This window comes from Ornithodoros turicata, chromosome 2, assembly GCF_037126465.1.
Source record: "Ornithodoros turicata isolate Travis chromosome 2, ASM3712646v1, whole genome shotgun sequence".
NCBI lineage: Eukaryota > Metazoa > Arthropoda > Arachnida > Ixodida > Argasidae > Ornithodoros > Ornithodoros turicata.
The window spans coordinates 15,897,073-15,921,017 of record NC_088202.1 but is presented as its reverse complement, the minus strand read 5'-3'; the positions used below and the strand labels follow the sequence as shown (position 1 = coordinate 15,921,017).

Genomic DNA, 23,945 nt, shown 5'->3' with positions numbered 1-23,945 from the left:
GAAAGCGCTCCAACTGGCACGCTCATACGAGATTCCGCCATCTTGCTTTCGAGCCAGCCGGAGCTGGATCTCGAAGTTCATGAAACGAAAAGGGTTTTCGCTGAGGCGAAGGACGAGCATCTGCCAAAGGCTTCCCGAGGAATATGAGGAGAAGTTGACTGCGTTCCAGCAGTTTGTTATCCGACTTCGCAGGGCAAACGACTACATGCCGGGTCAGATTGGAAACGCTGACCAAACGCCAATATTTTTTTATATGCCGTCGAACTACAGTGTGGACACAAAAGGTGCAAAGCAAGTGCGGCTCCTTTCGTCCGGAAACGAAAAGAGCAGGATCACTGCGATGTTGTGTTGCACGGCGGACGGGCAGAAGCTCAAGCCCTTCTTAATTTTTAAAAGAAAGACTCTGCCTAAGGATATGACATTTCCTGCAGACGTGGAGGTCAGAGTCCATCCGAAAGGTTGGATGGATAACGATTTGGTCATTGACTGGATCGACTCCGTGTGGCGGAAGAGGCCTGGAGCCGAACTGGGCGTGCGCTCAATGCTAGTTTTGGATTCTTTCCGGTGTCGGGTGACGACCACGCGTTAACCCCGGCAGGAAGAATAAAGAAGGCCACAATCGGCGAACTCATAAGGTGGGTGTATGGTGCCTGGAAGTCACTGCCGACCTCCATGGTTGCAAAAGCATTTAAAAAATGCGGGATTTCCAACGCTTTGGATGGAAGTGAGGACGACTACTTGTGGTCGCTCGACAGCGACAAAGAAAACTCGTCCGGCTCCGAGAGCGAAACTGAATGATCTGATAACTATCTTTTTACTTCTAGTCATATAGTACTCATTTTGCTTTTTCATTGTATGTGCTGGTCATATTCTCACCTGATTTTCACCATGTAACTGCATCTTTTGGTCATAAATGTGTTTTTGAAGAGTTTTGTAGCATTTTTGGCAAGTTTTTGATTTTTCTCAGATAAAATCACCTGCGCGTTAGAATCGGGGGCGCGTTAGAATCGTGCAAATACGGTACTTGACTAAGAAACAGATGCTACTACAAGGTGCAGTAAAATCTTTGGACACATTTCGAAGAAGCGTTAAAAATCGTATGCATGTCTAATAACAATGAAATTTGGTAAACTATCGTAGTTCTGTCAGAAGTTTTGAAAAAACTCAAGCTTTCTTTTATGCACCCAACATGTTCCAAGATACGAGTGGAAGAATGCCAGATCCCATGCATTTTGAATGCCATACACCGCTGCCGCTAGGCTTAGCGCGGGAGCAGTTTTCTCCGTTCCATGCCGTACTGGGTGTTTGGGCGCTGTGCCCGAAAACGAAACTGAAGTTGCAGATGTCGTCAAGTGACAAGAAAGGCATCATCACGGCCCCAACGCAACGAAGCAGACTGTCGAAAATTTCGGGTATCGTTCGCTCCTCGTTGCTCGAGCAGATGAAGCTAGCCTACGTGGCGGACGACACTGTCATCTGCTTCGAAGGACAAGGAGGTGCAGTTACCAACAAAGAATACAGTAGCATAGAAAGTGATGATAAATAAACGGTACTGTGCATTGATTCCCTGTTTTCTTTATTTTACAAATTCGCGTACCCTAAACTCGGGGATCGTCTTATATTTGAGGTCATCTTAGATTCGATAAAATACGGTAAGCTACGGCAGTGTGACTGACATATTCTTGAGGAAATCGAGTGAAGCTACAGGGAAAATTCACTTCATGGGAAAATATTTTCTAGACTGCACCTCAACATGCTGGAATACGACAGGGCATTTGCCTCCATTGGATGCCTCCAAACCTGTTCAACATCTTCATCAACATATTACATGAAGAATGCAATCCCGCAGGGAAACTGGTATGTCTCAACTCAAAAAGAACAGAGGGAAGTGAACAAACAATTATCTCCACCCTAACATTGGTGGATGGTGTAGCCCTAAAAACAGCACCCCAAGCATCTCCTGGATATGTGCAACTGCAGAAGATGGGCCGACAGCATGCCATTCAGCACCAAGAAAAAAATCTGTACTGTGATTTCTGTTCCACAGCTTTCCGCTATGTCTCTTTTGGGGAGCGCCTTTCCAGCATTCACGGCTTGGGGTTTCCCTCTTACCGTTTCCCTTTTTCTTTTCCCTCGAAGATGCAGAGTCTTTGCACAGACATCTCACAACTCACAGAGCCTTCTGGACCATGTGGCCCCCTTCCCTCGGCGAAGCCGTCAGCACCGGTCCATCAACGGATCCCACATACCATAGCCACCCCCTCCTCAAGAATGTTTAGTCTCTGGACTGTAGTGGCCAACGGGCAACCGGTACCCTGGGCATCTAGAAGTCGATGGTTGCACCAGCCCCACCCCCTACGGGGAGACGATCTTTCTCGGACTCCGCAACCCTTCCTTGGACTCACCAGTGCCGTGCATGCCAAAGGGAGTCTGGCCATTAATGGGACCTGCCTATACCTGAGGCTCCACCCACTTTATGAGGTATCTAGCCAATCACAGGTCGAAATACAGTTGTCTATTGTTACATCCATCCAGTACTTATACCTCACCCTTATTTACTGGGTGCTACCATTTTGGAGAAAATTGATGGATTTGGATTAAAACAGATATCACTGGTGACAGACCAAAACGACGGATTTTGCGCCCACTTTTATCAACGCCATCTGCACAGAGAGGGGCATGTTGGGAAGGCTCAGAATTGCAGAAATGGTTGCTGGCAGAAGTGATTGGCCAGGATGGCGGTACAACCGCTTCTTCGTAGCAGACGACAGCTGGTATGAAGTTTTATATCACGTAATGGAAGTACATTGAATCAAAAAGGAGCAAAGGTGTATGGATAAATAAAACCCAATTATATAATGCAAAATCCTACGTATAAGGGTCGTCCTTCTTGCTATTTTCCTGGTATCACGATCTTAACTAGGCCTAACGTTAGCGACGAAACATCCCATTTTCACGTAAATAATGATGGCGGAGCGAAAGTTGAAGCTGATTTTGCACATGCGTACATGAGGATATATACTCACAGTATGAAATTAAAGTAGTCCATGAAAATTTTTTGTCACGGAATCTCCGCTTCGCTGTTCCAAGCACCATCCTCCATTTTGGAGAAAATTTGGTATCATGGCAGCTCCCATGGAAAACGGTAACCAATGAAATGCGCCTAAGTTTGATTGACAGGTCGAGCCTCTTTTTTAGGCTCCTCCTAATGGCCAGACCCCCTTTGGCATACACGGCACTGGGACACTTTCTGAGCGCCACCCAGTGGACCCATTGCAGCCACTCACCCAGGAAGAAAGGCGAATCCTATGTCCGCAATGCGGTGTTCCGGAGCTCCACCGGGTGACCAACCGCCGAGGGTCCCTCCATGCCTCCCGTACCAAAGCAGCCGAAGCCGCGAACAACGTCAGCACCGCTCTGTCTACCCTGAGACGCCTGCACCCAAAGCTATTGGCAGAAACCAGGGCATTCCAGACCCCGGCCACTGCTCCCAGTGTACCAACTGCTTCGGTGGCATCCCCCACCTCGGAAGACGTCCTCCTTGAACTCTCTGAAGACGATGTCAGTGTGAGCTTGGGGAGGGGGGACACGTGGCATTTTGTATGGAATGCAGCTTGGCGTCATCACAATCACGATCTGATTAGATGGGCTGCGGCCGTCACAGGGGTGGCGCCATATTTTTGTGCTTAAGCAGATCCTCCTGCTGGGTTGTGGTCTTCTGTTGCTTGTCCTGGAGAGGACTGAGCGTGCGTTCACCAGGAAGGTAAAACAAACCCATGTTGCATTGATGCGATTGTTGTGCCGCTTGTTCCTTCGCATGCGGAACGGACGGGCTGATGCCCAGGGGTTGAGGGACCTTAGGAAGTTTCCACAGGCTTCATAGACAGCGTACACACCTGATTAATTGTGTGAAGTTATTCGTCGACTATTCCTACGACTATTCCATAAGCGTTTGACAGTCATATATTGCTTATATTTGCACTTTGGTGATATACAGTAAACCCTCGTTAACTCGAACTCGCTTATCTCGAAATATCGGTTATCTCGAATATTTTTCGCGTCCCGATCCATGTCCCAATGCTTCCTATATATTTGGGCCCTTTTAACTCTAAGCCTTTTTTTGCCCGAGTACGGATATCTCGAAATCCCATCACCGGTAGGTCAGCGTACCTACGGCTGATAACGTGCATTCTTCGGTCCCCGAGGCTAGGTCAAGGTCAAAGCGTTTCAGTCCTAGTGACTCACGCCTCACGCGCCGCTAGCTGTGGCAGGCAGACAGCACTACCCTTTCCACCCAACGTCACTCCTCCTCCTCCTCTGCATTCGTCCGAGCTTCTCTTCGTTTTGTTCTTCGCGCCGCCATGATGGCTGAAAAACGCGCATGAAAGTCCCTGACTTTGGAGCGGAAGGTGGCACTTATCAAAGGCCTGGTAGAAAGTTCATCAAGCCAATAGCATGAACTCTTTCATTCATGCGGGTTTCTGGTCTTCTATCGCCGTACCGGAGCCAGCAGACTAGTTCAGTGGCTGTGATGAATTGTGCAACGACGTGATGCGCCACACATGTTTTGGGGAGAGTGACTTAGGACTTGAACATCGAGGACTATGCGCTTTACGACGGCGATGTTCCAGTAGCGGTGAACTGGGTGATACAGAAATCGTCGAGAGTGCCCGCGGTAGTGACGTGCCGGGAGGAGCCTCTCATGCGTTGCATTGAAGTGCTTGAAGATGCTTTCTTGTTCTAAGACGCAAATGCCAAGCAGATTGCTATTACGGAGTTATTCAGTGTCAGATGATGTTAAAAAATAAATGGCTTCGGAATTGTTTACGAGCCCTATTACTGTAGGAACGCTTTTTTTTTTTACGTTTCATAACATAGCGCATTGTAGTAACATCGTGGCAACGTAATTTTCGCTGTTCACTTAACTCGAAACCCTGCTTATCTCGAAATTTTTTCCGGTTTTTACGACTTCGAGTTATCGGGGGTTTACTGTATAATAGAACGCGTTTTGTGTTTTTCTACTTGTCTGCAAAGGTTTGCGTAGGTTGTAGTAGGCATCGCTGTATGCAGGGGCCTTTGTCGCATATTAGTCGCACTTAACGCATATGAGGTTGGTGTCTGTCCATCACTGAGTGCGCCGTATTGCCTGTTGGGGCAGGCAAACGCGTCCTGCGCGTTCAGCTTCACTACGCCACCGTCAGCAGTGTGGGCGATGCTCACCCTCCAGCGATACTACCAGTATACTTGTAAAAATAGGTCGCAGATGGTGCCACAGTTCCCCGGAGAAGCCTCAAGCAGCAAAACAGTACCATAAATAACCCTCATAAAGAGAGGGCACAAAAACTGCAACCAAGACGTTCGGACGCACCAATGCGCTCGTACCCTTCAAAGGGTAAAAAGGCGTACTTATTTTTCCATCTGACCAAAACTGACCCAGGATTGCCCTGGAAGGGAGTGGAACCCTAAGATACTCTTTTCCTCAATACATGTCACGTGTATTTTTTGGTTCGTCAGCCATATTGTGTTTGAATACGTGTTACTTTTGTTTATTTTTACTGCCCGTGTGCTTCCATCGTATTTGCATACTGATGGCTTTCATATGAAGCTCGGGCCAATTTCGGGTGACCACATAGACTTTTGCATGTAGCTTCGCAGATGTGTGGTTGTAGCAAACACAAAATAAGCACACAAAAAAACCATGATAAGTGCAACCACTAAGTGCAAGCTCTAATATGTATACTGAACATGCCCACTTACCCATTCAATAATGCTTTTGAAGGCAGTTGTAGCACTGGATTGTTCGTAAGGCACAATTGCAACCTCAAGGGTTTGACCCCAGGGGTTCTCTAGAGCACAATCGGATGTCACGCAGTGTCCAGCTGTTGGAAGAGTCCGAACATAACAAATGAATACAAATGAACAAATGAATAATCTGTTTCTTACAAGTTGGTGTTCGCTCAAGTTAGTGCTCAGCATGATTACGTGTGGTATCCTTTGGAACATACAAGGTATAATGCTGCAGTGACACGCACAAACACATTATTAACACACAGAACAAGATGTAATGCAGGAAAATAAGAAACTGGCAGCAGGACAGAGCTCACAGCACAAGACTATCCCCATACATCACCCCATTAGGCCTTGACTTTCTTTCTGTTTGTCCTGTGTCTCAGGGAAATGTTACTTTATCACGTTAACTTGCGCAGCCATGCCACCTGTCAGACATTACAGACTGAAACAATGCTTATGAGCAAGTTGTGTTACGCACCAACCCACTCCGTTTTGTAATACCTTGCATGAATATTTGCTTCCAGGCAGTACACCAAGCAGTGTTGCTCAGTAAACAATTCACTGAACTTTCACCTGAGTCAGTTGTAATGCACATGTGCATATGTACTGCGCTGAAAGTCATAGAAGCTGTGAAAAGATGTGGTTTTGACCAGGCTTTGACATTTATCGATACATCAAATGAGGCAGCACACAGGATAGGTAGAGAGGCCTCAGATGCAAAAGGTGGAAATGTAGTCAATGAAGTACTAACACATGGGTCATCCTTAAAGGAGCAATGACGTATCATTTAACATGGCTTGAAACCCTGTCTGATTCATCAAGCTGTCCATAAGGAGCCACCATGCAAAATATTTTTGCTCTGCGGTGTATTATAACTGCAAAATAAAATTTATAAAACAGTCGGAAAAAGCAGCTGCGGACGGCTGACATGAACCTGGTGTGACGTAGGGAAGTCCCCGTGCCTTCTCTCTTTGTTTCTTTTGCCCCCGTTCACATGCTGCTTGACCTCTGCCGCTCTATGTCATGAGTCAAGTGCCCGGACGGGGACCATGTTACGTCATGACTAAATCGGGGATAAATAAGCACTAAAAACTCCCCAAAGTATGCATGCAGCTATGCACTGAAAGTCTTCAAAATATGCAGTAGACATCCTCAATACATGCAATGTTTTTCGTTGTTCTTGGTACATGCACCGAATGCCTATAAAAGAAAGAAGTGAGTATTTTATCAGGGATCATACAGTAAAATGATCCTGCTTTGTTCTGCAGGACACAACAAAGAATGCTTGCACTACAGATAAAAATCACAAAGCTGAAGGTTTTGCGTTCGCAATTGATAAAATAGTGTAAACACAGGCTGGCGGACGAAACCCATGATGAAGCGACACTTGACAGCAAATCGAAAAATACCAACATACACAACAAAACGCAACTGCGAGCTTCGTTGTGTATGTTCGTGTTGTTCATGTTACCCATGCTCATGCTTGTTTCGTCATGGCTTGGCGTTGGCACTTCATCGTGTCGTTAAAATGTGAACGGTGCCCATCTTTGTAACAGTAAAGTGGCACAGGTGAAGTATGGCCCATCGGCCATGCAAGCTATGGTGGATGAAGCAGCCAATGTATGGGGCTGAACACCGCACTTCACCCCATTGGAGCGTGGAGAATATTCTGTTCTGACCAGAGCTTCCGCGAAAGACAACTCAACACTGTCTCAAAACCAGACTTGTACATATTTTACGAATTGCATTTCAAATACTGTATTTAAAATACTGTTTTTCAGCATTACAACATCAAGTTGTTTTTTTTAATGCGTTCAGATGGAGTCGTCTGGCTAGTTGTCCTCTAAAGACGAAGTCTGTAGCGTCAAGCACGGACAACCCTGAGTGTGCCGCAAACAAAAGTTTTTTTTATTCTATTCCACTTGAGTGCGTTTTTGTGTGCGTGTCGGACAGACAGGTCACTGCGTGAATGAAAGGATTTGGGGACACATGGCCAATGCTAATAAGATGTCCGGTAACTCAGAAATTGTAAAACACCCGAAGGAGTGTCGGGGCTGTGCGACATGTTTCGAGGACCCCATAATGCTTGCATGAGGAACGAGTCATCGATCAGTCATCGAAGGTTGTTTCGGGAATCATTGGAAATAGCCAGCAGCCCAGACAACCATTGCGAATTTTATACGTCCTGAGAACGTCGGATGAATGCCCAATAGGGCGATTCAAAAATATGCCCCAGAAAAGCACCGTGAACGCCGAACGTGGGCTATTCCCTGCAGAGAGCGCGAGGGCTCGAGGAGGGAGGGGGCGAAAGCTCGGCAGCTGGCGCGTGAAGCTCCTCGAGCGTGGCGAGGGACGCCCAAGCCGAAGACAAGTCAAGATATGCTCATTCGCAAGTGGAGGCAATTGAAAGACGCATGTGTAACAGGCAACCCAGCCGAAAATCAAGGTGGAATTATTCTGCATGCGGTATGTTCCCGATTAGTCATTTCCACTGTGTTTGTGTGTGTTTCCATTGTGTGTTGTGACGTTGTTTTAAGAACGTTATATGGGTTAAGCGTTAAGTGTCCTGTTCCGGTGAACCAGAATCTGACGCCTCACACGTTGGCGTTTTCTGCGTGTTCCTACTTTTGTGCTGGCGATATAGATATTTCCTCTCAAGTTTGCATACGCTTTTGGTTGCTATACGTGTTGAGGAAATTACATACGAGCAAAACAGCGTTTGGCGATTTTGCCAGAAAACTAGTGAAACAAGTGAACGCGGTACGTGTATGTGGGTTTCTGCCGGAGGCAACATTAATGTAAACATTAATGTGTGCGCCCAGTTCATTCTTGAACCAATCCTTCATTACCTTGCGCATTTAATGCACCTATATGCTGTGAGACGCTTCATACATTGTGAGCTCTAGTCGCTTCGGATCGCAGTGTTGCTTGCATGAAGATCTTCTCAAACGGGCTTTTGAACGGTTACAGACAGACTGAGTGTGGTACCACGCATATTGTTGTTGCAGACGAACTTGGAACGCTTTCTGGAAAGTTATTTATTTTATTTTTTTTAGAGCTCAGAGTTGGCATAGCGCTGCATGCGAAATTAGTGCGTTTTCTTTATTCTCTGTTCCTGTGTTTCAGGCTCGCATCCATCAATGCACAAGAAGTCGTCCACAATTCTGTCAACCCGTATGAATGGAATCCAGCAATCGTGCTCGCACCCACCCGCACCAACCCGTGTGTTGTTGAACTGAAATCTAATGTAAGCACGTAAGCTAATCTAAGTAAATGTAAGCATATCGAAGTGATTTTCTACTAGCACATATGAAGAAGTAAGAGCGCAGTGCGAAACAACAGGTTTAATGACAGGCTACGACAGGCTAGAATGAGTGCGCGAGACACAGTGCTCATGCGCCACAAGGCTGTTGTCGCCCTCTTCTAACACCCCCCCTCGACAACTAATGCTCAAAGAGACCCATGTGCTCCCTCAGAAGCAGTAGTCGCGGTCGCGGGATGGGTTTGGTTAATGCGTCGGCGACCATCCTGGCTGTTTCGCAGTATTGCAGGTGTATGACTCCGCGTTGGACCAAATCTCTGAGATGATGATGTCGCACGTCAATGTGTTTTGTTCGCGCGCTGTGTCCCTCGCGAAGTGCAAGCTTGATGCAGCCTTGGTTGTCCTCGTAAAGGCAGGTCGGCTGAAGTTGGTCATAACCAAAAACTTGTAAGAGCTGTCGAAGCCACAAAACTTCTTGTGACGCGTGTGCCGCTGCGACATATTCGGCCTCTGTAGATGACAACGCTACAGACATCTGTTTCCTCGTGGACCAGGAGACGGGACTGCCTCCCAGCTGGACGAAGTACCCGCTAGTCGATTTGCGGTCCGACACATCTCCTGCCCAATCCGCATCCACGTAGCACTCCAGCTTCATACCTGGCTGCCCGGAGAGCTTCAGCTTTAAGCCTCTGGTGTACTTCAAGTAACGTAAAAGCACGGCATTCCAGTCTTTCCAGTTTTCCAGCATTCCAGTCTTTCCAGTTTTCCGGCATTCCAGTTTTTCACGGCATTCCAGTCTTGCTGGCGTGGCTTACTCACGCGACGACAAAGAATTCCGATGGCACAAGCAATGTCCGGTCGCGTAGTTGTGCTCAAGTACAGCAGCTCCCCGACAGCTTGACGGTACTGATCGTTGGTCGGCAGTAAGCTGTGATCCCCACTAAATTTCAGGTAGTCGGGGTCCATAGGTGTGTGACTAGGCTTGACGTCCATGAGCTGGTATTTTTCCAGAAGGGTGTCGATATTTTTAGCTTGGTGGATGTAGAAGCAACCATCTTCTGATCTCTCTATTTCGATTCCTAGGTACCGGCTGACATGCCCAAGGTCCTTGAGCTCGAAATGCTTGTTCAAACTTTTCCAGACTCCAGTAATCACTGAATCATCCTTGTGGCAAATCAGCATATCGTCAACATAGAGAAGGATATATATGCGACTGCCTTTTTCTGTCTTGAAGTAGAGGCAGGGGTCTGCCTCGCTACGGCTGAAGCCCTCTTCAAGAAAGACTTCGTTTGCCTTGATGTTCCATGCCCTTGCGGCCTGCTTGAGCCCATAGAGGGATCTCTGCAGCTTGCAGACTAGATGCTCTTTACCCACCGAAACGAAACCTTCGGGCTGTCTCATGTATATGTCTTCTTCAATCACTCCATTGAGGAAAGCAGTCTTCACATCGTAGTGACGAACCTGCAACTTTCGTGAAGCTGATACCGTGAGAAGAACCCGCAAGGTCGTAAGCTTTGCAACGGGGGCGAAAGTAGCGTCGTAGTCCTCTCCGTATTTTTGAGAGTACCCCTGGGCAACGAGCCTTGCCTTGTACCTCTCAACATTGCCGTCTTTGTCTCTCTTTGTTTTGAAAACCCATTTGCAACCGAATGGTCGTTTTCCAGGGGGAAGCTCCACAAGAGCCCACGTGTTAAGTTGGTGAAGTGAAGCAATCTCTTCATTTGCAGCCTCAATCCACTTCACTCTCTCACAAGCTGGCAATGCTTGAACTTCTTTCCAGCTCCCAGGATCAGCAGTTGGCGCGGCCTGAGCAATGTAGGAAAATCGGTCTGGCGGGACGCCCTTATTGCTCCTAGCCGAACGCCGAAGCTCAGTTACGGCTGTCCCTCGATCCTCTCCCGGTGTACCACTGACCTCTTCTTCCCCGGGTGAAGATATGCTCGGCCACATCTCTACTTCTATCTCGCTGGGACTATCTGCACCCGCTTCATGACGTAGCCGGTGATCTCCTGATTCTTCGTGACATGGTGGAGACGATTCTGAGCAGAACTTCTGTATGATTGGAGCTTCATCGATTACCGCGTCCCGAGTCACCTTTATCTTATGACTCCCCTTGAGAAGTACTTGGTATCCCTTCTGAGTTTCTCCGTAGCCAACCAGTCTCCCTTCGACAGCACGAGCATCCCATTTAGACCGTTTTTCCTTTGGAACATGCACGAAGACGTGACTCCCAAACATCCTGAGATGTTCCAAGCTCGGCTTTTTGCTGTGCCACAGCTCGTAAGGTGTTCTGTGAACTGCTCTGCCTGGTAGACGGTTTTGGAGGTAGCACGCCGTCACGATGGCTTCGCCCCAAAAAGTCGTTGGCATATCAACAGCGTTGGCGAAACAACAGGTTTAATGACAGGCTACGACAGGCTAGAATGAGTGCGCGAGACACAGTGCTCATGCGCCACAAGGCTGTTGTCGCCCTCTTCTAACAACATATAAAAATGCCGAAACACAAGGGAGTACGTGCCAGCCGCAAGGCACGCAAAATCACGAACAGGCTTATTGACCTCCTCAGTGAACCTGGGCCTTCATATGAACATCCTGAGCACGAAGAGATACAGAACTTACCATCCATCCTGCCGAGTCATGATGGTTCTTCAGAGGCAGCGATATGCAGTGAGGTTTCTCAAAGGTCTCTCAGCTACTTGTCAGGAGGAGAAAATAGTGGTGACATAGGACCTTCAGAACATCACGATAGCAGTACTGCAGGATCAGTTCCTGACGCTACCCCACAAGCACATAGCTACAACACATGCAGCAGTACCGCAGCTGTGCACACAAGCGGAGAATGCACTGAGGCAAATGACAACCCGGAAGCTTTTCGAGCACAACTCAAGGCTTGGGCAGTTAGGAACAATATCCCCCAGTCCTCTGTAACGTCCCTTTTGAAGGTCCTCAGGACTCATTCCTGCCTCGTGCACTTGCCAAGCGATGCTAGGACACTTCTGGCAACACCACGGGACAGCAAGATTTCTAGTAATGTGACGGACATGCCCCCTGGGCAGTACTGTCACTTCGGATTGGCTACGGGACTCAAAGCACAGTTAAGATATGTCAGCAGTGACCTCCCCCCAGCTCTCAATTTAAGTTTCAGTGTTGATGGACTCCCTCTCTCAAAAAGCACGCGAAAGCAATTGTGGCCTATTCAGTGCTTGGTGAAGAACTGTGCTAGTCGACAGCCGTTCCTCGTTGGCGTGTACGTTGGTAATGCAAAGCCAAAATCTGCTAATGATTATCTCCGTCAATTAGTATCAGAATTGCAGTGTATACTTCGATATGGAATCCAGATTTCGCAACACGTTATTAAGATCCGCATTGCCAGTTTCATTTGCGATGCCCCAGCCAGAAGCTTCATCCTCATCACCAAAGGCCACACAGGATACTCTAATTGCCCAAAATGCACTGTGGAGGGCGTGTTTTTGCAAAACCGTGTTTGCTTCTCAACTTCACCAGGAATGTTGCGGACAGACTGCAGCTTTCGCCGTCAGGTTGATCCAGAACACCACAACGGTACTTCAATTCTGACCGAGCTTCCAATAGACTGCGTAGCTTGCATGCTTCTCGACTATATGCATTTAGTGTGTCTGGGTGTAATGAGGAAAATGCTTCATACATGGCTGGCTGGGCCACTGGGTGTCCGCTTAGGCCCTCGGCAGCGTAACGTACTGTCAGATGCCATATCAAACTTAGCACCATACACACCAAGAGAGTTCAACCGAAAACCAAGGTCGCTGGATGACCTCGACCGCTGGAAGGCGACCGAGTTCCGTACGTTTCTCTTGTACATAGGGCCAGCAGTCTTACAGGGTATTCTATCACAGGAGCATTATGCCCACTTCCTTATTCTTCACTGCGCAATGCTCATCCTAACAAAGAAAGAACTATATGCAAGCCAGAACGACTACGCACGTTCTCTGCTGGAGCTCTTCGTGAAGAAGTTTTCATACCTGTACGGAGCAAATCAAATCTCTTTTAATGTGCATTGCCTCTTGCACCTTGCGGACGATGCCAAAGTACATGGGCTCATTGATGAATTCAGTGCCTTTCCATTTGAAAATTATATGCAGCATCTTAAATCGCAGCTGCGTAAGCCTGATGTGCCACTCCTCCAGCTATTTAATAGAGTTTCTGAAGCATACACGGTTCATCCGCTACCAGCAGTGGAGACAGCTGGCACTTGGTTTTCGAAACAGCATTCATCGGGCCCCCTTCCTTCACAGTGCTCCTCACCACAGTACAAGCTTGTTAGGTTGGAGGGCTTCACTCTTGCAACACTCAAAGCAGACAACTGCTGCATAGTGGGAGGCAGCATTGTTGAAGTGATGAACATAGCACAGCTCAGATCTTCTGGTGAGCCATGTGTCATTGGTCGGGAGTACCTCGAGAAGGACAACTTATACCTTTTGCCATTTGAATCCTCAAGAGTAGGAATACTTGTGGTCTCTGAGCTTTCAGATATCAGATGTTGGCCATTACACAGCATACAGAAAGCAATGAAGATTCCCTTCGAGGGCAAGCATGCTGTAATTCCTCTGCTCCACACACAGTAAAAATGTATCTAGATCGCGGTATGAAACACTCAAGTGCAGTGTCCATGTCCTTTGATTTCGATGTCTTACATTTGTTGAATATGCTACACCCCGCTCCATTAATATGCATAATTTATCATTCTACCTTTCTGTCGAGTTCACCAATGCCTCTTGAGGACCCCCTCAAGCTCTGATATATGAGCCCGTATCGTCTGAGGACGGCAGTGTGCAAGTACAGGTCGGCTTGACACGTGTCTACTGAAACTGCTCACACATCATGTAATCTGTTGTTTAGATGCATTTTCCCAATGCCTACTTTGTGAGCCGCAATGAGGTGGAAATCGTACCCTGTTCATGGCTGACGGGAACCAAGTACTTCTGGCCAAATGCAACGATGTCGAAAGCTAAGCACATGATAATGAAAGGGGTCCCCCCCGGGTTGGATTGGAAGTACATCATAGAAGTAAAAGGTGTCTTCTGTAAGTCGTAACCTCATACTTGTACAATGCCGTGTCTGTACGTACGATCATAACTCGGCATTTCGGGCCTCGAAGCTCACAATCATCTGATAAGGTGTGAGTTCAGGGCCGGCTACCAACTCACGTGAAGGTCGACATGTCGTATCAGTGAGCTTGATCATGCCACATATATTAGTGCACTTACTGGATAACATCACACTTGTAAAGGGAGCAAGTGTGACGCTATCTGGTGAGCGCACTAATATACGGCATGATGGAGCTCTCCGATACGCCATGTCGACCTTCACGTGATTTCGTAGCCGGGCGTGAACACGCGTCGTGTCAAATGATTGTGATCGTGAGTTTCGAGGCCCAAAGTGCCAAGCTATGCTTACGACACGCTAAATTATGTTTCTAGCTTCCTACAAAGATGCAAGAAAGATGCTCCCGCTGTCACAATATACATCAGATTTGGGATCAGACGACACAAGGAAGGAGAGGGTTCCAAAGAGAAGATACCCTACGGACAGTGACAGCGATGGCAGTACGACAAAAGTTATAAGAAAACGTCACTGTGAGACAAAAAAGAAATCCAAGAAAGCACCCCCCCCCAGCTTTTGGAGACGACCCTGCAGATGACATACCATGCGTACCATACACCTTTCCTTGTGGTTTGCTCCGACCCGGTAAGTCCTCGGATAATGAAGCATTGCTGTATTGCTTATCGCGTTTTCCACTATATTTTCCTTGTATGTTAATGTGTATCTCTGCCTGAGTAGCGCTTCCCGATCCATTACTGGCCGATGCCTCACACCTAGAAAGCAGTGAACCACCAGAAGAGAGGTCTGAAGGCTTCGCTGCAATTGCTCGCCAGCAGTGCCCACCCCTTCCTGGTAGGCTAATGTTTTGCCTGCAACAAGCACCGTTAGTGCTACATAAGCGTACCTGTCTAACGCAACAAACAAATGGTTTCCATTGCCCTAGGAACAACACAGAGTCTGCAGGAGATTCCCTCAGTAGCCAATAGCCAGTCTCCTCACCTGGGTAATATAATACATCACTCTTGTCCAACCTGCCGTATTTTATTTGTTTACACTTTGTTAGCAGTGTTAAGGCCAGTGCTGTACCCGCTACCCGAAAAAGGTAGCGCAATACAGATACGCGCTACCTGAGCAAAAAGTAACGAAATCCCGATATCGTTACACGTACCTAAAAGTAGCGGAATACCGCTACCGTTACTCGTAAAAAGTAACGCGATACTTCATGCTCTACTTTTTAGGAAAGAAACAAATAGTATCGTTGATGACGTACTTCAAACGTCTTAAAATAATAAAATAAAACAATATCTCAAAATAATAAATCGACGTCCAATGGAGGTTACACGTAAGTTGCCTGAAGGCTAAAATTTTGAAAACCGTTTTTTTACAGATTTACTAAAGCCTACTCGGTATCCTGCATATCTTTTTCTCTTCCTCTAAAGCAAATAAAGCACAAAGCAAGTCTACGGATAAAAGGCTCAGCAGCTTTGTCACAAAAAGAACTCGGATTGCCCGGAACGAGAAGTTAGTAAACATACCATGGTGTGCTATTGCAAATTGGACGTTGACTTCCTTGACGCACAGATAAAGCTTTCCCACGGAGGCGCATAGTAGACATCTGAACACCAAGCTACTGTTTTGTACTGTAGCAGGCAATGGCCCCTCCATTGCAGCGGACAAGAAATGGCAACTGTCAAGCACCTGAGCGTACGTGGTGCAATGTCATGTGGAATGTCATGACTCATAGCTAGCGAGGACGCCTCCAGAATGGAGTGACGTCAGTTTGCAGACAATGCACCAAATCTTCAAGAAGGTTCATCCCAAATAGGGAACACGTGGAGGACACAGCCTCTTTGTAAGATAACGGCCTCTGTGCCCTCCTTTCGGCTATTTGCCCAGTCTTTCCAGAATGGGTTGTGATATCGGGCAGCTTGATCGAAGGCAGGCAGAGTGGAGGTTTGATGATAGGTCGAAGTCGAGTTGTCGGGAACCCCAGCTCGGAAAGTAGCGGTAGCGCTCAAAGATTGCGCTACCGCAAATCTGTAGCGGAAGTACTTCTTTCGTTACCAGTTTAAAAAAGTAGCGCGATCTCTACTCCGCTACCGAAAAAAGTAACGGATACGGTAGCGCCGTTACTAGTAGCGGCGCTACGTACAACACTGGTTAAGGCCTTGTTACCTTTAGTCCTAGCATAGACATGGAGATTATAGACATACTGGTAAAAGCATGCGCAATATCAAGGGGATATGCTGTGTTACAGAACCCTGCAATCCCAGATCCCCGTGGACGCCACCTAACATGTTCCAAAGTGTGACGCCTCCACCACAAGTGTACGGTATGTGACAGCCAAGATCGTTGCACACATGTCAATTGTGCAATACAAGGTATCCTGAGCAGTCAGGTCACATAGCTACCTCTAAAGTTTAATTTATGCCCAGATTTACCAAGGAACAAGTGTCATAGCAGACCACATCATTAGTCATTAACCTAACATAATTCTACAGTTACTTGGGTACAAGAATGCTTTAATTTGCACTGGTGTGGCAATCTTGGCAACACAGCTAGTTTGGCTGTTCCGTAAGGTCACGACAACATTTTACAGTGTGACTTCGAGGTCAGGATGACAACAACTTGCAGAGCAGGCTATCACAGCATGTAATGACCGCATTATACTGGCTGAATCACTCTTGCGCTTTTTTATGTATTCAAAAAGTATGTAGCGAAAAATGCCAAGGTATATACTTATTTGCAGATAGAGACAATGCTACAGAAGCAAACGGTTTTGAGTGTGCTCCTTCTGCGGTCGGTCACAACATGTTCACTGATCACACAGGTCCACCGATGCCGTTTGGTGGGTGCACGGCATGACGATGATTTCGGAACCACTAATTCACATTCTGTCTTTCTTGTCTTTTGTTTCGTCTCAAGACTGTCCTGGAACCATGAATGTGAGAACAAGTAGACCCCTTGAAGTAATGAGCACACCCCATCCACGTGGTAAGCTTTTCATGTTTTGGATCATCGCTTGTGAAGTCACAAGTGCAATATGTATTGCAATGCAGGTCCGTCTGACTGTGATTCCCAGCCAAGTGCAGCTCAAGCGTCATGCAGTGTGCAGAGAATCGCACCACGTGAAACACACCATACGTACGTTCACAGCAGTACGTATAACAGCCTATGAACTCAGTAGATTCAGTAATTATGCTACATTTCACTTGGCATGCCTGTGTTCCACTTGCGTTTCTGCTGTAAAAAGTAGTCTATAATCCTGGCTGACAATACCATACTAACATTGTTTGTTTTCAGCTCCTCGTCCACCTCAAAGGAACAGCGTTCCTGTCAACATAAGACCCATGGACTTGACGCCTTGCTCCACTCCCGCTCCAACTACAGTCCCAATGCTCCCACAAGAAGGTGAGTCATTATACAGGGAGGATTTGTCAAAGAATTTCGGGGAGAGGGTACCATATCCGTGCACACCAACGTGGCCTCTTATTTTGACAGAGTTCCAGCGACAGGTCCTGTGTCAGTTGCAGACTATTCGGCTGATACTACAGCAGCATACTGACGTCATACATCACATGACTGAGAACCGCACAGTAGAAAGCTCTACGCCGCAGGGATGTATCATCAAGAAACCGTTTGAGAGCATTGACGAGTTCAAGGCATTTGATGAGTCCTTGACACTACAGATGGAGGAGAAACTTGTAAGTGTGATTAGCGTCTGTTTTTCTTTTCTCTTTTTATTTCCTAGAGGATTCAGGTGCATATATCGAATTTTATTGTTCTTTTATAATCCTGGTGGCCGCGAGCACCTTAGTAATTTGTGGGTTTAGGTTGAACTTACTGCATGCAGTTGTTTCTGGGAAGGTGTTAAGTTTTGTTCAGCTTGCTAATCACATTAGGTGCATATTTTGGTGTCCTAGGTTGATGGAGGGTCGTTTCCCCCCAATCCTCACGCACAGCATGTCACTGTGGAGAATGTTTGTTAACGAGACCAGTAGCGTAACCAATGTCACTCTATTTAGTCGCTGGTACAGTGTTACAAACATCGCCATAAAGAAGGCTTCGACGACTGCTTTTGTGACATGGTGCAAAGCCGACATTCCGAGCAGCGATATTCCACAGCTCTTTTTTGTTTCTTTCTTTCTCTCTTTTTTTTGGAGGGGGTGTATATTAGACAAAACTGCATCATGGTAAGTTTTATTGGGGGAATAACTGTCGGGCGTAATCGGGTATTACACGAAGGGGTCAGCCCCTGAGTATAATGCATGCTATGCAGACACACGAAGGTACACAATTTCAGTGCTACCCCTTGGTATCAGGCAAGCAAATCATGGTCATGTGTTTGACAAATGTGGTGTTCCCACACTGCTGCCACATTGGCTGACGAGAGAACCTGTGCAGTTGGTGTTCGCTATGTGCTGCCTTGCAATCACATGTTCTATATTTCCTATGCAGGTATGCGAGTTACAATACTTAGGCGGGAAGGACATTAACTCAACGACACGCAGGATCCTCAACTATATTATGACTCCCAGTGTAGCAAAGCACTATAGATGGGTTGGCCATAAGGGCAAAGAAAAGTTTTGCCTTTTAAGGATCTCAAACGCAATTATGTGTGAGTACTAATGTTTAGCTTTTTTATTGAGCCGCATGGCATGAATAATTTTATCTTGTGCCATAGAAGTGCCAGCCAGTGGAAATCATTATGGAACATGGAATTTTTATTTTATCGTCGGCGGTTTGGGTCATACTTTATCCCTATTTATTTGTATTATGGTCGTCATATGCTTCCATCTGCAACTGTCTGCACGAAAACAAATCGGTTAACCGATGAACAAATTAGAACGGTGCAAGCGAGCTGGAGTACTGTAGAAGAGAAATTTCCTTGCGCTTCTGGAACACACTAGACGATGAGGACTAGAAAAACACAAACAAACAATGAAGTTGGTTTGAGTTTTGTGTCATCCACATCATCCTGCATGTTCCTAAAACTAAGGAACCTCTTTCTCTACGTTAAACGGGTTGTGCAGCAAAAATTTATTTGACAAGGAATGCCAACTTTTTATGACAGCCACCTTACTAAAAAGAAGTGCGGAGGTGTGTTTGTAGCTTTGATACGTATATGCCTCACGCTTCCCTTGTGCTCAATTTCCAGGTGCAGTCAAGAAGAACAGGAGGCTAGGCAAGATCAGCGCTTTCGAGGTTGAATGCGTCATACAGTCGTACCTGCGACATGCTAAATAATTAGCCAAACAAGAATAGCGGCGCTTTCTTTTCATATTAATTGTACTAGTCGTGTCTGGTTGTCGTCCATTATCAATATGTATATTGTTGTACCCAAATAAAATGGAAATCACTATATGTACTCTGTGTCTTTTTTATGCAAGCCTCTAACACCACATTATCTGCAGATGCTTCCCACAAAGCTCTATATCAACATGTAAAAGAACGCTCGAAATATGATAAATATGCGTAACTCTATGCAAAATAATAAGAGTATATCAATGTAATTTAAAAGGACATTAACCACCACTATAAGGGCATTTATGTCTTTGTGGGGCGTTCCTTGGACTTTCCCAGGAATGTTGCAAATGGGACCCCCGGGACTTGCGAGAGCCTACCCAGGAATATCCGCAGAATGTACCAGGAATATTTGAACATCCATAAAGGAATGACCTCGGGATATTCATGGGATGTTCTTTGGTTGACTGGGAGAGGGAATGTAACAAGCAATGGTTCCTTCTTTCCTCTTGCTCCTTTGCCAATTTTTGGCAATATAAGTTGGTTGGCCATAATAAATGTCTTTGCTGTGTCCGAGGATCTGTGTGTGTGTTTCCCTATTTTTTTTATCTGTGCCTCTCTGTTATCCTACATCACGGCTTAGTATCTTACTAGTTACTTCTTCCAATGAGTATTTTTTCTATATCTAAAATACTTTTTGTTTGTATATTCTACTCAGTACTTTAATTAATTTGTCAATTGACTTCGCACTGCTGCCAGCTTCTGGCAGCCTTTCACAGTTTCTCTTTGTTTTATTTCTTTTGTGTCCATTTTGTCCTTGAGTGATGAGATGAGCGAGTTTGAGTTAGGACACCGCCCAATAAGTTTCAGTTACGTAGTGTCCTTTGGGACGTCTGCTTTGTCAGATTGCAGCCTGGAGCCTACCAAGCAGCCGCCTATACATCCTTGGCGATATGTCAGCTTAAGTTTCAAAACGACACACATGGGTCTTCTTTGCAACTGATAGAGCTGACATAACTTAAACGTATCTTAGGTACCTTTTGAGGTATTTGGTACCCTATTATAAACACCTTTGTTTTCAAGTAATTTGAGCTGCATGTTAATTACAATCTGCTCTTAATATTTCGTAACTAATTTTAACTACATTTGTGTGGTATTTTGTGCACGTCTGTCCACCAACCATCAAAAACCAACAAAACCATCCATAAAAAAAAACGTAAGCTCTTGCACCTCATATAATGCACTATTCATGCACTTTCATGAGAAATATGCCACAACGTCCAAAACATGCATTTATATGCACCGTAAAACAATTCTGATCGGTCCCAAACCAAGACCAAGAGGCTTTTTCATCGTCCAGATACTAAACCATGTCAAGAAAAAAACATGCAGGTGCATGAAAATCTGCGCCCCCGTCATGACCTTCCTCGTTCTCGGATGTGCTCTTTTCACGAGTGTGGGACTTTTTGTGTGTGTGTGGAAGAAGGCCCTTGCAGACGCTCAGTAGGTCACCCACACTCATCGTTCTTTCAAAGGAGCCCATTTTGTTCATTTCAGAACACACTGTGGAAAAAAACTAAAAGCAGTAAACCAATTGGGGGATTGCCTTGACATAATTCAGATTACGAGTAACACACCAACCTGCAAGGGCTACAATTTTGCAGTTCAATGCAGTAATGCCACACAGACAAAAAAAAAAAGAAAGGACTGTTTACCTCCATCTACTTGTCAGCAAGGCATTGGGCATGCTAGAGTTAGCAGCTTTTCGGAGACAGCCAGGGAAACTGAAGTATACTACGTCTATAACTGGGTCAGTATGATTGTGAAAGGGCTTGGCCACACATTCAAAGTTGATTATGTATTAGGGTCCACGTCAAACAGAATGCACAGGTGTATGCTATAAAGCAGATAATGGCAATCTCAGACTACGTGTGTGATATGTTCAGAAATCTTGTGTACTACATAGTGAACAGTTTCTTGTCAGTTTGTTAAAGGTACTGTAAAGCAGTAGACAAGCATGATATGCCGGTGATGTGACTAGAGACTTTGTTGCTTCTAAATACCATATGCGGAACCATACGACAGAGAACGCGCTATAAATACTTTTAATTTGCCATGAAAGATGCGGCGTATTGGAGCGATGCGATGCCTGGTGTCAAACAACCCCCTGTACAGCGGTCAACACTGAAAATTGGTATTACACACTATTACATCGGAACTTCGTTATTTTAGTAACCATATTATTAGTTTTCCTGTTTACCTATGCATTCTGAAACCCCTGTTAACAGTTTAAACTTTTAACCCATGTTTTTGCGAAGTATCCCAGTGCTGGCCGCTGTTCGATGGCGGCTCTCCCTACTTCTCTGCTGCGCCTGCGCGCTCCTTTTGTTCGCGGCCTCTTTCGAACGAACAAACTCTCCCTGTGAACCTCTGTGAACAAACAAGTCCCAACGCTGTCTGGTTTCTTGAACGTCTGACACATTTTTTTCAACGGCTCAGCATTTCATTTCAGTTTGCTTATCCGTTTATCCTCAGATGTGGATCGTTGTGTGGATTGCAGGGGCGGATTTTATGGTGGAGTGTGGTGGATATTAAGTCGGGCCCAGTGTTATACGCATGCAATGTGGTTGCCGCCGTATGTGTCAGAAGTACGGATTCATTTCGAATACCTAGTACAGTGTTGCCCGTAATCTTTAATTGTAATTTTCTAATTAACTGCACCGTTGATTGGAATGAAACTTGCACAGTTTTCTTCCTGGTGGCTTGGACTATCGAATAGCCACACTAAATGACATTTGATCGGTGCTGCTTTACAGTACCTTTAACATTATGGCAGTCAATACACTCAATATAAACTACGGGTGCACTGGTCTGCAAATATTGTCAACGTGCTAATTCAGACTTCAGATAGAAGGTTTGGAACATGCGCTATTGTTGCTCAGCATGTACAACAGAACAACTTCCAGTCTGCAGTATATGTATCACATAAGAATCCATACTCAGAGTATACAGGGTGTTTGCTCTAACGTGTCCAGAAATTATATTTAAAGCGAGCGATAAAAGAAAAGAAAGTGGTACTTTCTGCTACTTGAGTAAGAAACAGGTACTGCTTCACTAGTAGCACCTGTTTCTTAGTCAAGTAGCTAAAAAGTAGCGCTCGTTTCCCTTTTATCGCTCGCTTTAAACAAAATTTCTGGACACGTTAGAGCAAACACCCTGGAGAATGAAAATTGTCACCGACTTAAGCGTCCGACTGCGAGGAGCACCAAAACCAGCACCTCATTCCCGTCACTAGCCTTGCACTGATGATGTCTCCCGCATAGGAGAAGAAACGTCTAAATAAATTGTTATTTCCTGTTGCGTTAAGTCGGTGACAATTTTCTTCTCCAGTTATGACGCCCGGCTTTTGGAATATCTTAGCAAACACCCTGTATAAGCTGCAGGCAGCTTTGCATGTGAGGAAACGCGACAGCAACATGCAAAGATAGTAGCCAGAAGCAGTAAAGAGGCAGCTAAAGGAAAAAGACGTCATATTTTCTCATGTAATGTACCACTGTGTTGATCGTAAATAAAGTACTTATGGTTACTTACCTTTTTACTTCCGTCTTTTTGACGTGCAACAAGGTTCATGGATCGCAATTCGCTCCGTTACTTCAGTAATACCATGGTAAGACATGTTGCACACCGCACACGTAGGCTTCAAGGAAATATCTCGGTACAAAATCTGTCACGACAGCGTCGACTCTACTGCACACCACAAACAATGCAAAAGTTCACGTGTGGACAAATGTCAACACTAATACAATCTCAACATCAAAACCCAATACCTTAAACGTAACATGCGTGCCTCAGCAATAGTGGCAGAGTTCCAGTTTCCTAATCTACGGCTTCATTACCGCTTCGTTCGTGCAGTTGCGTGTTTTGTTTAGACAAGCTTTACGCCAAATGTAACGAACAGCGTGAATGTCAAAACGTCGCATAATACAGGGCCTCCTCAATTTCGCCACTCAGTTTCAAAGCGAAAAAAAAATCAACTGCACACACCTTGCCTACTTGAAAAACAGGGACGGGTGCCGAAGAAGTCCTTTGTTTTCGCGCACATTTTTCACACACGTGACAACGCCAACAAAGCCAGAGACAAAAACAAAACACACACACACAGGGTTGCCAGATGCCAAACACGTCTCCCGCCAAAACAGATTCAGAAAATAGCCGAAAAGTAGCCAACGCACGCCAACGCATAAAAGAAAAATAGCCAAAAGCGTTTTCGTTACTCTATCCACAAAGCCGGAAGAATATACAACATAAAATAAGATACTGGGTAGGGATAGAGATCCATACTCTTGGACTATGGACAGATTAGTTCGCTTGTAAACTGTTCAGGAAGGCGACGGATGGCACAGTCTTTACAGCAACGCCCATTTATCCGCTTGACGAATTTCACGTGAAGAATGATCATTTGTCACCTTATTCCTAAGGTGTGTTTTTATTAACGTGAATTAACTGAATACGCGTTCGACTGCCGCGTTAGAAAGTGGCAAGAAAGAAAGCTTAGACTGAGACTTGACAT

The 23,945-nt window shown here is 45.8% G+C and overlaps 1 protein-coding gene across 3 annotated transcripts in view; it reads right to left on the bottom strand.

Annotated features, from left to right (window-relative positions):
- Positions 1–23,521, bottom strand: part of LOC135385228 (uncharacterized) — a 103,273-nt gene extending 79,752 nt beyond the window's left edge. For 2 of the 3 annotated variants that reach the window (XR_010420362.1, XM_064614424.1), the window contains exons 1-3: positions 23,203–23,521; positions 22,967–23,122; positions 5,758–5,879 (exon numbers count right to left, since the gene is read on the bottom strand). Coding sequence is in view for 1 of the 3 variants with exons in the window: in XM_064614424.1 (XP_064470494.1) it covers positions 5,758–5,761 (4 nt within the window). In the remaining 2 variants the exon portion in view is untranslated. The remainder of the gene's footprint in view (positions 1–5,757; positions 5,880–22,966; positions 23,123–23,202) is intronic. The other variant, XR_010420363.1, reaches the window with a different exon arrangement.
- Positions 23,522–23,945: the final 424 nt, after the last annotated feature.